A 13,050-nucleotide genomic window follows, 5' to 3' on the forward strand; every position below is an offset into this window, starting at 1 on the left:
TATCAATAAGTGGAGAGTCTATAACAAAGCAAGAAGACAAAGAGAGAGTGTTTTTTGGGGTGTGCCTCAGGGTCGGKTGCTAAGCCCTCACCACATTCTCAGTCTGGTTGATTCCGAAGAGGAAGACGAGCTCAGAGAGGAAGATGGACACCACCAGGTTTTTGTGGATACTGTGGAGGTTGGAGCGGAGCTTCCGGAGGATGGCCAGGAGGAGGAAGGTGATGAGGAGGGCCACTAGCGATGCTGACACAGTGGTGTAGGTGATGATCTTCAGGGGTAGGACCTCCCCATGCTGAGGAGGTAAACACAGAATAGGAGGTAAAATCAAATTATCCAMGTTATAAAATAATAACATTAAAGCTGTGTGTGTGCGGTAGAGGGCTCAGGGCGGTACCTCTCTTTTGGAGATGTCCATGAGCACAGCAGAGCTGGACATGTGACTGCACTGGCAGCTGATGTGAGTGCTGTTCCTGAACACAAGCTCACACCCCTTGGCAGACCAGCCTCCCGTTCCTTGAACCCTGCACCCAAAATAGAGATTGTTGGGTATGATTTTTTTCATTTTCAACAGAATCTAGCKAAACTCCATTCTAAACCTATGATACAGTGGTTCTTCCTGTAAAAGTTGCACCTTGCGGRCTGCCGCAGAATTCTATGGCACGTTATTGAAGTGTCAGCCATTGTTGCCATTAATGCTAGTTCTACCACCAGAGGGCATCTCTGAGAAGCATTTGACAGTWTTTAATATTGGCTGTACAAGAGAATTTAAAACCTTTTTTGTAAGAACATGATATATGGCATTCTTTTGAACAGCTTAAAAAATGATCTAGCCTTTAATCTCCAACCAGTTTGGATTTAAGTATAACTTTTGTATGACTGACGCTTTTAGTGAGAGGTCTAATACTTKAATATTGAATCATTTCTGCCCTCCGAATTCATATTCATTATATAAATAGRCCCATGTGCACCTTCATCAGATSAACCGCAGTGTGTCAGCTAAAGCGATTTAATTCATGAATGCATAAAAACAACCAATGTCAGTCTTTAAATGCTATATTATCCAAATGTTTAAAGTGCGTGTGGGCGACGGAGAGAACGCATTTGACTGTTAGCGATTTCAGGAGGAACGGAAAATTGCTTGTCAATTCATAAACCATGTGCCATCGGAAATCTCTTCCCAACTTTTTTGCAATCTATATGGCTCTCGGCCAATAATTACATTTAGAGGATTGGAGGTTTCTAAATTGATATCTAAGKGGCAAATCTGGAAAATGACATGCGCAAGAGACGGTGGTAATATTTTTCCTTTTAGAGACTATACTACATGGCATCCAGGTCAGGATAACCAAAACATTTCTTTATTAAAGACTATCCAAAAGAATGTTGGTACTTATTTATTTTGATCCTAAGACATGAAGGAGTGAGTCACTCAGCTTTATGTAGGCGCCGAGGCTATATGACTGCGCCATCAACTTGATTATTTAGCAGACATCACTTGCTTATATTWATATTCAGTCAACCCATATATCTTAAGAATATCATGGAATATAATTGAACATTATCATTTCTCTTAGAATAGAAACCTGTGTAACAACAGTTTTAGTAAGTAATATGCTACAGTCCAGTTACAGCTTCTTCTGACCCCAAAAATAAGTGTTTTTCAGGGGGTGCGTGTRCAAGACAGAGGAATAGCAATTCTTACACTATTGTTCTAAATTCAATCACCTTCTTCATCCTCATCATTCAGTTCATTGAAATTCAATTTTGAAGTCGTGCACAATTATCACTTTCTATTTGGTTGACGTCACCCGTTCGTTGTCAGGTAGAGACACATTAGGACTTGGGACCCAAAAGCATCATCAGTGCTCCAACTCCCCCTTGTGGTGGTCTGGAGCAATGAAGCAGTGACGCAGGGCACCGCACTCAACCACAAATGACCTCGCAGTCTCAAAACTTCTAATTGAGGAACCACTGAATAAGAGCACTGATAGGTATACTCATCCTTACGCGATGGAATGATTCCAGTAGACACAGACAGGTTTGGTCCTCTCCTCTGTCTCCAGTAGTCTGTATTCCAGGGTGATGGGATGTGCAAGAGGAATGGTGAAGGGTACCCTCTCACTGTAAACCACCGTGCTCACAATTGGGGTGTTGATGACGGGCCGGTTGGGGAGTCTGAACACACACACACACACACAACACACACACACACACACACACACACACCACACCACACACACACACACACACACAACACACACACACACAGGCGACATGTGTGTTACATTGACTGTCGTCATCCAAAATACATTCTTATCGAGAATGACTAACCGCAAGGTTCTGGTTACAACTGTGAGGCAGGACAACAGCATTAAAAACATCTACCACAAAGAAAACTAGTCCAAAACAAAGGACACACAGTAACACCCCCCCCCCCTTTTGTACACTGCTGCTTCTCACTGTTTATTATCTATGCATAGTCACTTCACCCCTACCTACATGTACAAATTACCTCAACTAACCCCGCACAATACTCCGTACCGTACCCTGTATATAGCTTCATTATTGTTATTCTATTGTGTTACTTTTTATATTACTTTTTTATTTAGTCTACTTGGTAAATATTTTCTTAACTCTTCTGAACTGCACTGTGGTTTAAGGGCTTGCAAGTAAGCCTTTCACGGAGGTCTACACTTGTTGGTTTTGGGGTGCATGTTGACAAATAAAGTTTGATTTGATTTGACTAACAGCACTAAAAGCATGATAGAATTGAACCTCCTTGTACACACACAACTGCATTAACGCACACACATTCTACACAAGGGAACTGTCAAGGAAAGAACAGTTGTTTATATGTGTATGGCGAAGCGCATCGCATGTTGTATACACGGCACTGTGTAAGATCTTTGAATTATACATTAGACAGCATATGTTAAAGACAACCAACTTGTTCTATGTGGTAAGACTGAGGAGGAAATGTAAGAAGTACCTTAGGCTCCTCCGATCGATGTCGTAGTTTTCAGGCAGGAGCTGTCCCAGGGTCCTATAGATGATCACCACGGCAACAGGGAGAGGGCCTGGGACCTCAGCGTGACGCTTCTTCTTGGCAGACGCCTGGTGACCGACAGTAAAGGATTCAGTGGACTCAGTCTGGACAGGAGCGGCGTCTGTTGCTGTTGCTATGGGGTCGTCTGTGGCTGTTGCGTCTCTGGCTGGTGCTGTGGAGACTGCTGTAAGGATATTATGACAATAAATGAATGAATGAAATCAATCACACACACACACATAAAAACACTACCAGACTGGTTGAAGAACTTGACAAACGGTTGACGCAGTACAACAGCTCAGACTTAATTCATGGACTATTACGTTATGAAGGCTGCATGGCGAACCACAAAATGTCCATGCCGTATCCACTCCTTCAAGCCTACCTTCAACCTCCACTGGCTGCTCGTGCTGTGTTGTGAACTCTGGGAAGCGGACGGAGGACTCCATCTCTWTTGGATAGGCCTGGATCTCTTGGAAACGCGGGATGTTTGTCTGTTCTGGATTGGACGGGTCCAAGTAATCCGCAGAAACAACTGTGAGCACAGCGAGAGAGGGAGAATGGTTGTTAATTATGCTTGTCACACACCAGAGGTATTGGTGGTACAGTAGGCTATTTTAGGTTATGAAACATTACTTTGCATGAATTAGTCATGCAAATCAGGTTACTGCAAGAAGATAATTGTGTCGTTGCACTGCAGGTGGACTCACTCATGTTTTCCGTGACAACAGTGAAGGGTTTCAGGTAGGTCTTCCTCATGTTTTGGGCCAGGGTTTGGGCGTACTCCTCAAAGCTATGCAGAAGTAGGGCCGTGCCATCTTCGAAACGCTGGATCTGCTCCCAGTGCCCCTTGTTAGCAGGGTCCAGGATGGCACTGCCCGCTCGGACCATGTTCTAGAATATTGACACACATTAGTCATCCACCTACGGCATATCTATACTATGCAATACTCTGCATTCACCAATGTCACGCCGTGCCATACCGATTAGTATGGTATCATTCCAGCATACATCAGCGACAAACAGAATCCATAATCTGTATCATATATCCCAAATGAAGCATGTGAAATCAATGCCAACAGAACAGAGTGAAAGGACGAAAGAAAACAAAAGAAGGAAAGGCGAGCTGCCCTATAAAGGAAGGGGGGGTCACTGTACAGACATCATCTCATAACATCACCTGTGCAATCTGGCCCCACGCCCAACCACCCCTGGGAACCATCCCAAGTCACCCATTGGTCCAATCACTCAATAAGCTCCACTCTGATTGGTCCTTGACCCCCTAAACCGTTCCAGCTGCACCTTCTGGTATCTAACACACCCTAATGCGCTGGGGCTGGTGCCAAGAATGCACACAGTTAGCCGTTAGCGCCCAGCATGGGCATGGCCTTAATACAGCTCATAGAGAACATGCTAATCATTGCACTGTATTACTTCCACATAATAGGCTCCGGATCACATTCCCTATAGGGGGAGAAATATCCAACTGGGAAAACAGACTCTTAGGAAACCGGTACCAGCTATAAGCAGGATTTGGGGAAACTATTTGGGGAAACTATACTTAAAGCTAACAGGATCCTTAAGCAGTTGAGCTATGTTACCGAACAATGTGGGTCATTCTTTCAACTCTGAGCGAGTCTCCGAAACTGTGGTGTGAGAGGAAATTAGGGTGGATGTATGATCGAGAGCTTGAGGGTATGTCAGGGTATATTTCTATGAGTTCATATGAGTTCCTGATGTCAACAAAAAGAGTTGGGTTGCTGAGGCCAAAGGATTGCTAATCCTGTCTACCTTCTTATTTCACCTCCAACATCATTTTGAGAGTTGAGGAAGTGCACTACATGGCACTTACGTATTCAACACTAGTTGAAGCATGTTTCTAGCGGCCCACCTCATGGAAGTGGACGTCTCTTGTGGCGGCCATGTCGAAGCCCAGCTGCTGGCTCTCGTACTGCAGCAGGCGGGTCAGGACGCTGTAGGCCGTCTTCACGTCGTTGCCCTGGAGGGCCGCTGTGCGGTTGGTGGCGCTCCGCAGCATGCTGGCCATGCCCTTCGACCTCTCTCCGTCCATCCTGGAGCTGTTGAGATGCAGCTCCTCGTCCTGAAGGTGAGAGGTCAGGGAGACGTCAGACAGGTGTCTCGATGTTAAAGGAGAGTTTTAATCTCAATGGGACTTCCTGGTTTGAATAAAAGGTTAAACCAAGACATACCTCTTTTTTCAGCTGAGAGAAGGTGAGAGAGGTGCAATTGAAGAGATCGGGAGGCAGCCAGCCATTCTCGTCGCTGCAGTGGCGGATGGCCGTGCCTAATGGGGAGGAGCGAGGGTGAGACAGGGATGGAGGGGAGGAGAAAGAAAGGGGGGGAGAGAAGGGTAAGGAAGAAGACCGATCGTGAAGATTCTCTGTTGACCTCTTGCCTCTCGGCTGACACGGTGAGGAAATCAACAACAACAACAACAGTATAAACATTATAAAGTCTGGAAAAATTCCAGTGAAGTCTATGTAATTCCAATACATTTTTCACATTCTGAAAAGGCTTGTTGTGCTTACCAGTGGATCCCCTGGGACACTTCATTGCAGCGGGTTGTCCAAACTGGGTCGTTGGCCACCAGATCCCTGCATCAAAGGCTTTGGGACAGCCCTCATACACAACTAGTGAAAAGAGAACAACCAAGCAGAAACTATCTTAGATCAGAAATTGAATGAATGASTTAGTGAGATGCTACGAGAGCTTCCAGGTCATAGATTGCCTTACCCACGCACCCGCTGGAGGTGACCTCAGCGAAGGGGTTGTCACAACGGTTGCACTGGCGCCCGATCACGCCCGTCCTGCACTGACACTGGCCCGTGTGGGGGTGGCAGGAGCGTGACATGGCGCCAAGCTGGAAACACTCGCAGGGGTAGCAGGTGTCCCTTCCCCCGGGCCGGTAGTAGTTATCCTGAAGGCAGGAGAGAGCGTGAACTGAGCATGCAATACAGGAGGGAATGGAGACAGCTAGAACACATGCCCAGAAGAGACTAGGTGTGGTTAATACTTTTCCGTACCTTACAGCGGCACTCCCCAGTGGTCTTGTTGCAGTCTCGGTAGAAACCTTTGCTGATATCACAGTTACAGGGGCCACAGATAGGGTTCCCCCACCAGCCGCGAGCACAGGGTAGGTTGGCTCTGGAGAACAACAGAACAAGGTGTTATTCCCCTTGAACCCAGCTTATCATAGCAAGTAAGGATGGATGAATGGAAACCGTGAGCAAATCACAAGGGACTTGGAATGCTAAGCCAATGCCAAAACTACTATAAAGCTGTTTGACACCAACCAATACCAAAGCCAAGGGGCAGCAATTAACAAAACCAGATTACTGCAGATGTTGATGGAAGGTGCTGAGTGGTACAGTAGAGGTTAAGTGGAGTTACTGCGGTAAGCTTGGAAACTATGTGAATCGCTTCAAGAACATGGCACAAACATCAGAACCAGCACCAATTCACATCTCAAGGCGAGTTAAAAAAAGAAAACTAAAAAGCGCCCCCAAACTAAAAAACGAAACTGGCCTTAGATCCGTTTCTAGGGATCTCAGTACTCACTTGTTCTGGCAGTACTGTCCGTAGGAGTTGTGACCACACTGGCAGCCGTAGCCGTGAGGGGAGCTGGGCTGGTGGACGCAGGTGGACACAGCATACAGGTTCAGGAGACACGCGTCCACACAGTCACTCCCGAAGTATCCTGGGGGGGGGGGGGGACATGAATAGGTACATTTCCTGATGAAAATGGGTGTTGCTGCTTCAGCTTCTAAAGTATATTTTTAACGGTAGTGACAAGGGTCTTGTCCGGGAGGGGGGGGGGCCTTACCGGGGTGGCACACACAGGTGTGTGAGCTCCAGTTGTCAGTGCAGCGGCTGTGCTCGGGGCAGGAGCTAGCGGTGCAGGGGTTGGCCACCTTACAACCCTCCTCCACCCGGATCTTCTGACCCTGACGCATGTTAATATTAGCCAGGTTGGTGGAAGTCTCGCCCATCCGCACGCCCTGGCAACGCAGGAGAGGGGAGGACCATCAGCCTTGTATTGTCGTAGAATGATTTTGCTTTCCAAAAATGAGTATATCATAGACAAATGGTGTGWGGCTCACCTGCATGCAGCCCTTGAGTCCGTTCTGGACCATCCCATCCTTCTTCATCAGGCCCCCCACAAACAGACTCSTCAGCCTCAGGCCTGGCAGCTCATTGCCTATCTCCACTGACCTCTGTGAAAGGCACCCACACATAAAACACTATTACAGAGACCATGTGTATTGTGTATCATATTACACTTGATAATACACACATTAAATTCACAAACAAGTACAGAACAGAAAACTATACACAAATACAGTGCTGCCAATCAGTCAGCGAGTACCTGGAACATGCCGTAGTTTAGTGACACCAGGGCCATGTATTTGATGTCCTTCCCGTCTTTGATACTCTTCAGCTCCACCAGGATGTGGTGCCACTCCCCGTCGTTCACCCTGACCTGAGGGAAGTCCAGCAGGGCCACCCGCTTCACCCCCAGGAACACCTGGAAACGCACGTGTTTGCCGCTGATCTGGAGTCAGGGAGAGAGGGAGATGTTGGGGGGGGGGGGGACAGATGGAAGGCAAAGAACCCGAGAGAGAGAGAGAGAGAGAGACAGAATGGCAGGAGAGAAAATCGGGGGAGAAAAGAGAGAGCGAGAGAGAGAGAGAACACGATGTTTATTAATTTAACACCAGAATATTAGCTTAACTTTATTATGGCATTAGCTTTGCCTTTTACTTTGATAACATGGAGGCACTGTATGGACTCTGTACTGCTCCACTCCACTCACCAGGATGTGTATCTTGGAGAAGTCTCCAGCGTTGGCCTGCAGCAGGGTGCCAGAGCTCTGCCTGGTCCTGAACATCAGACCCATGTACCAGGGCACGGCGATGGTTACCTCTGGCTCGCGCCACCACACCAGGGCTTGGCCGTCAAAGTGCTGAGGGGATGGCATGACTGGAGGAAGGGAAACAAACAGGGAGACTTCAGTTGGAGAACCAACTAGATTAAGAGGAAAAAAGGTACAATTTTACTTCATCACAAAACGACGTTGATAATACCACATGAGAGGCTAGAATGACTAGGCCCGTTCTAGGCCTTGTTCCAAAAATCTGGGTAAACCCTGACCACAAAGCCATTGTAACATATCCAGGGGCTATCATTACCATACAGGTAGCTATTCTGTGTGTTTGGTCTTGTAGAGGATGAGCTCAGAAGTAAACGTTGTGGATAGAGTCTGTACTTGTTTATTGCTTCCCCTACAACCACAGCCGAGCCTTCTACAGGAAATGGTGATTAATACTTGTGCGTGTGTGTGCTTAAATGGGGATTAATATGGGTKGGATTCACATTCATGCTCTTGTTCATTACACATACTGTACATACACGCAAATCATAAGTATCAGTCTCATAAGAACACAGATTTAGGTGGGATTGAGAAACACGCAACACTCAGTAATTAGCTGTATTTTATAGCCTGACACATATGGAGACCCACCCGCCAGGTCATGGGTTGCAACAGTGTTAACACCCACTGTGCCCTTTTTGAGGTACTTCTGTGAATTAGGTCAAACGAAGCTTTCCGAAAACATAAAGCCATCAGAGATGTGATTTCCTTTTCCTGCTAACATGATTTGCGTCAGAAAAGTGGAAAGCTTTGGCTCACAGTGTGCCTTACGTTCTGACCACGCCGCTCTCGTCGCGTGTGCGAGCGCTGCAAAAATAAATGTACACATACATGTTATTCAATCGTTGCACCCACAGTGCTCGCTCGTGTCTGCGTAGCCAGGCGCTAAAATAGAACTGTACCACTGCACCATATGCTTCTGGGTAATAATCAGTTCACCAATGAGATGTGGTGTGGCCCTGGACCAAGTGTAAATACAGTAATTTTGAAATGCATCCTTCCTTCCTTCCGTCCTTGTTTCCTTGAGGATAGGTATGACTTCTATCAATCAGGCCAATTGAGATCTGTGATTACCTCAAGCCGGCCGGGACAGAAGGATGCAGTATTCCAACAGGGCCAGGGTTAGGGTCAGTGTGTGTGTGGAATGTAGGAATGTCGAGATTGACAGGAAACTTGGCCACATTGACCTCTACTGTCTGTTTCCTCACCGCTAGCCTTGTGGAGCGTGGCTGCGACATTTCATTTTGAACTCAATTAATTATGAGACACACAGTAAAACACATACTCACAGGGCACATGCATACACACACGTACAGGGAATCCCCCCCCAGAATATACCCAATACACGCACTTTTCCTAAAATCCTTTACCTTGTTCACAGTTCTTCCCTCCGTAGCCTAGGGGACAGTCACAGGAGTACGTGCTCCACTTGTTCACACACATTCCTCCGTTCAGACACACACTTTTAGTGCAGAAGTCCTTCTTCGCTGTGCACCCTGAATACAGGCATATAATAATCAGAGACATCAAGAGACAAAAATAGAAAAAAAGACGTTAATAAAATATCAATATTATATCATATATGTGAGTATTAGCACAGACCTGCGGCCGTGCCGTTGTTTGCCACATAACTGGCCATATCCACAGTCTTGCTGTCTATGGTCAGGTCTCTCATGCAGCCCACAAAGTCTCGGTTCCGGACGGGGAAATCCTCCGGCAGGTTGGGAACGCCACCCAGGAGTAGGGGACCGGTGAGGTCCAGGGACCTAGAGATGGACAACATAGAACAAACATCACCTGCGTATGATTCTGGATCGAGAGTCAAGGACATTGGGTATGAGCATGATTTGAGTGACATTGCAGTGCACCAGCCACACTAGAACATTGAAATGAACATTGTAACATTGAGGCCATATTGTAACAATATGCCACCACACAAAACCAAAGGCAGAGAGAGAGGCTGGTCAAGCCACTTACAACTACTTAACCCTTGCATTAAAACCTTTACTGTTTAGTGTGACCTATCCTGGCGTAACTGACACTCAACACAAGTTGTGAAAAATGCACCACAGGCATATAATAATCTGCTCTCTATTGTGAAGTCTTGTGATATACAAACTTGTCCAAAGCAGGGGACAGACTTACATTTGAATAAAAAACAGATTTAGATATGAGGATTTGCATAAGAATAAATATGTTTTTAAACAAAATACTTATACTGATGTAGGTTTTATGTCTGCTGTATAGGAAGATGTAACATGGAAAAACAAATGGCAATTGCTGTCACAACATTCTACTTGCAGTGCATGATGGGTGAATAGCTAAGCTTGGCTTGACAGGTGGCTGGATACACGCTTTGAGACTGCACTCACTTCTTCTGTCCTGTCTGCATGCCCTGGGCGGCACAAGAGTAATTCCCGATCTGGCCACCAAAGCGAATCGCCATGGCGATGTCGCAGTCGTCCACGGCAACGACTGCCACCTTCTCATCTGATGGTCCGTGAGGAAAGCCAAGGCGACCAATGTTGGGCTGGAAAGAGAAGGGAGGTCACATGACATTTAAGGTGACAGCAGCTACTAAACTAAGGCACGAATATCCAGTGGGAAAATTTGTGCTTTCAGCCATACAATTGAGGTCCCATACGGCAGCGTAGCCTAGTGGTTAGAGCAGTGGACTTGTAACCGAAAGGCTGCAAGATCGAATCCCCGAGCTGAAAAAGTAAATATCTGTCGTTCAGCCCCTGAACACGGCCTAGGAACAACCCACTGTTCCTAGGCTGTCATTGAAAATAAGATTTTGTTCTTAACTGATTTAACTAGTTAAATAGAGGTAAAATACTATATGTACTGGAAGGTGAATAGCTTCTCGATGTATAAAGAAGGAGGTCATAGTTTGACAGGCTGACCTTTTGATTCATGTGCATCACGGAGGCACACAGCTTTCTTATTTATTTAAAGCGCATGACTGTGGATAGCAGACCTGTGGGCTCAAACCCAGTGTGAAGAGGATGCTATCGCTCAGTGAAACTGATGTACCATTGATTGTCTGAGCCTAATTGAATTATGGGAGCGGGACACTGGTGGGTGAAGAGATACCATAGACTGAGAACGGCATGTCGTGTCAAACCCTCCCCCGGGGCCACAGTTTCCACCAAGCGGCAATAACAATTGTAGATATTGTCAGCAACTGTCAGTGTTAAACCCACTGCAACTCATCTCACGGCTCTGCCCTTTTTCAAGCTATTAACACCACATTCACATTTTCCACCTAGTTGTCCCCAAACGGCGTCAAGTTCGGTGACCTTCTTTCCCCTCACTGTGGATCTGTGCAGATACGGTATCTGTATGGGGTCGATTCCGACTTAGGAATTTATGCCTTTCCTACGCACGTTATTACTACACACTTCTCAGTATTTGGTATTCAGACTGACCTATTCAGTCACGTAACGTGCTCTGAATGTGTGGCTACATTCAATCGCTGAAACCCTCCCACTTGCTGGCCAACAGGTTTTCTCATTGAGCTTTCATTCAATAGGGTTTTCAGTACATTTATCTTAAGCCATCCATTAAAAACCTCTTCAGGATCAGTGAGTCCCCCATGGGACGGTTGAGCTAACGTAGGCTAATGCGATTAGCATGAGGTTGTTAGTAGCAAGAAAATAAACTTCAGTTTATTTAGTAAATACTTTCTTAACACTTATTTTTTCTTAAAACTGCATTGTTGGTTAAGGGCTTGTGAGTAAGCATTTCACTGTTGTATTCAGCACATGTGACAAATACAATTTTCTTTGATGTTGGATTTTTAATTGATTAAACTAGGCAAGTCAGTTRAGAACAAATTCTTATTTTCAATGACGGCCTAGAAACAGTGGGTTAACTGCCTGTTCATGGGCAGAACGACAGATTTGTACCTTATCAGCTCGGGGATTTGAACTTGCAACCTTTCTGGTTATTAGTCCAATGCTCTAACCACTAGGCTACCCTGCCGCCACAATGATGATTAGTGTACATAGAATTATAATAACGAGAATAGCGTTCAATAGTAAGCTATACCCTCGTCTGTTGACTGCACTAACCATGGAACTGTGTGATGACACGGCCAAGTATTGAGCCATGCATCAGGTTCAAACTGTTATGGCTTGGTCTGCGCTCCGCACCATAGCGATATTATCAACTGTTACTAATGATCCTCAGCAACAACCATACGGCTGTGACGGCATTTACAGAGGAAGCAAATGAAGGTCAACTAAACAATGTAATGCAATGGAATGATAATGTAAGCTATACCAACTGAAGGAAACGAACAGTAAATTGGCAGTTGAATATGTGTGGTTATTAGGCCTACTGACGGTCGATACTGATAGTGGCTAATATTTAACATGATAGAAATAGGAAACAGAGAAAGTCGGGGTAGCTTATAATTAAGACATTCAAGAGTGCCCATCCCTGCAAGTTAAAAGGCTGTACAATATACATTTTGCATAATGTATATTAATGGCAGTTTCATAAACTTTACTGTGGAAAAGTTGAAATGCTCAGTTTGCTGCCATATGACTGGTTTCACATTTGTCTCCAGCGATTATAAGGTAAAATACAGTAGATCTAAAAAAGTGTAATGTATATTTACAATTCTAATTATCCAAACGGATATTAATTTAACTAGTTCTTATCAAGTTGTACGTTACAGTGCATGAAGAACGATGTTATTCCTATCGGGATTTTTTTGTTGTTGCACATTTGTAGACACAACACCACACATTCATTTATTCCATCTCCACCTCAAACTAATAGCGGGTGAACAGCATGCTATTCCCATGCTTAAATTCAAGGTCAGAATATGCGTAGAGAGAAAAGTGCATAAAAAAGGGAATTACGTTATTTTACGCCAGCTTAACTCGGGTCGGAATTGGCTCCTATGTGAATACATCTGTATCTGTCAGTGTGTGCATAGGTGTTTGAATGTGTGTGTCTGGACCTTTGATCTCCTTCCTGTGGGGATGTGATAGTGCAGGGAGGATGACCAGTGGATGCCACTGCAGGTGTGACAACAGGA

General features: G+C 45.5%; 1 protein-coding gene across 1 annotated transcript in view; it reads right to left on the minus strand.

Moving 5' to 3' along the window:
• LOC111962159 (cadherin EGF LAG seven-pass G-type receptor 1-like) overlaps positions 1 to 13,050 on the minus strand; it is a gene marked incomplete at its 3' end in the record, with an annotated part of 86,913 nt that overhangs the window by 5,648 nt on the left and 68,215 nt on the right. Inside the window, 19 exon segments of the mRNA XM_070439649.1 lie at positions 92 to 292; positions 395 to 521; positions 2,008 to 2,175; positions 2,990 to 3,230; positions 3,432 to 3,581; positions 3,757 to 3,940; positions 4,938 to 5,147; positions 5,257 to 5,351; positions 5,596 to 5,697; positions 5,801 to 5,984; positions 6,091 to 6,211; positions 6,626 to 6,764; positions 6,891 to 7,065; positions 7,168 to 7,281; positions 7,434 to 7,619; positions 7,881 to 8,047; positions 9,368 to 9,493; positions 9,600 to 9,763; positions 10,370 to 10,527. Of these exon segments, the coding sequence (XP_070295750.1) occupies positions 92 to 292; positions 395 to 521; positions 2,008 to 2,175; positions 2,990 to 3,230; positions 3,432 to 3,581; positions 3,757 to 3,940; positions 4,938 to 5,147; positions 5,257 to 5,351; positions 5,596 to 5,697; positions 5,801 to 5,984; positions 6,091 to 6,211; positions 6,626 to 6,764; positions 6,891 to 7,065; positions 7,168 to 7,281; positions 7,434 to 7,619; positions 7,881 to 8,047; positions 9,368 to 9,493; positions 9,600 to 9,763; positions 10,370 to 10,527 (3,012 nt within the window).

The sequence above is a fragment of the Salvelinus sp. IW2-2015 genome, linkage group LG4q.1:29, assembly GCF_002910315.2.
Source record: "Salvelinus sp. IW2-2015 linkage group LG4q.1:29, ASM291031v2, whole genome shotgun sequence".
In the NCBI taxonomy this organism is placed as follows: Eukaryota; Metazoa; Chordata; class Actinopteri; order Salmoniformes; family Salmonidae; genus Salvelinus; species Salvelinus sp. IW2-2015.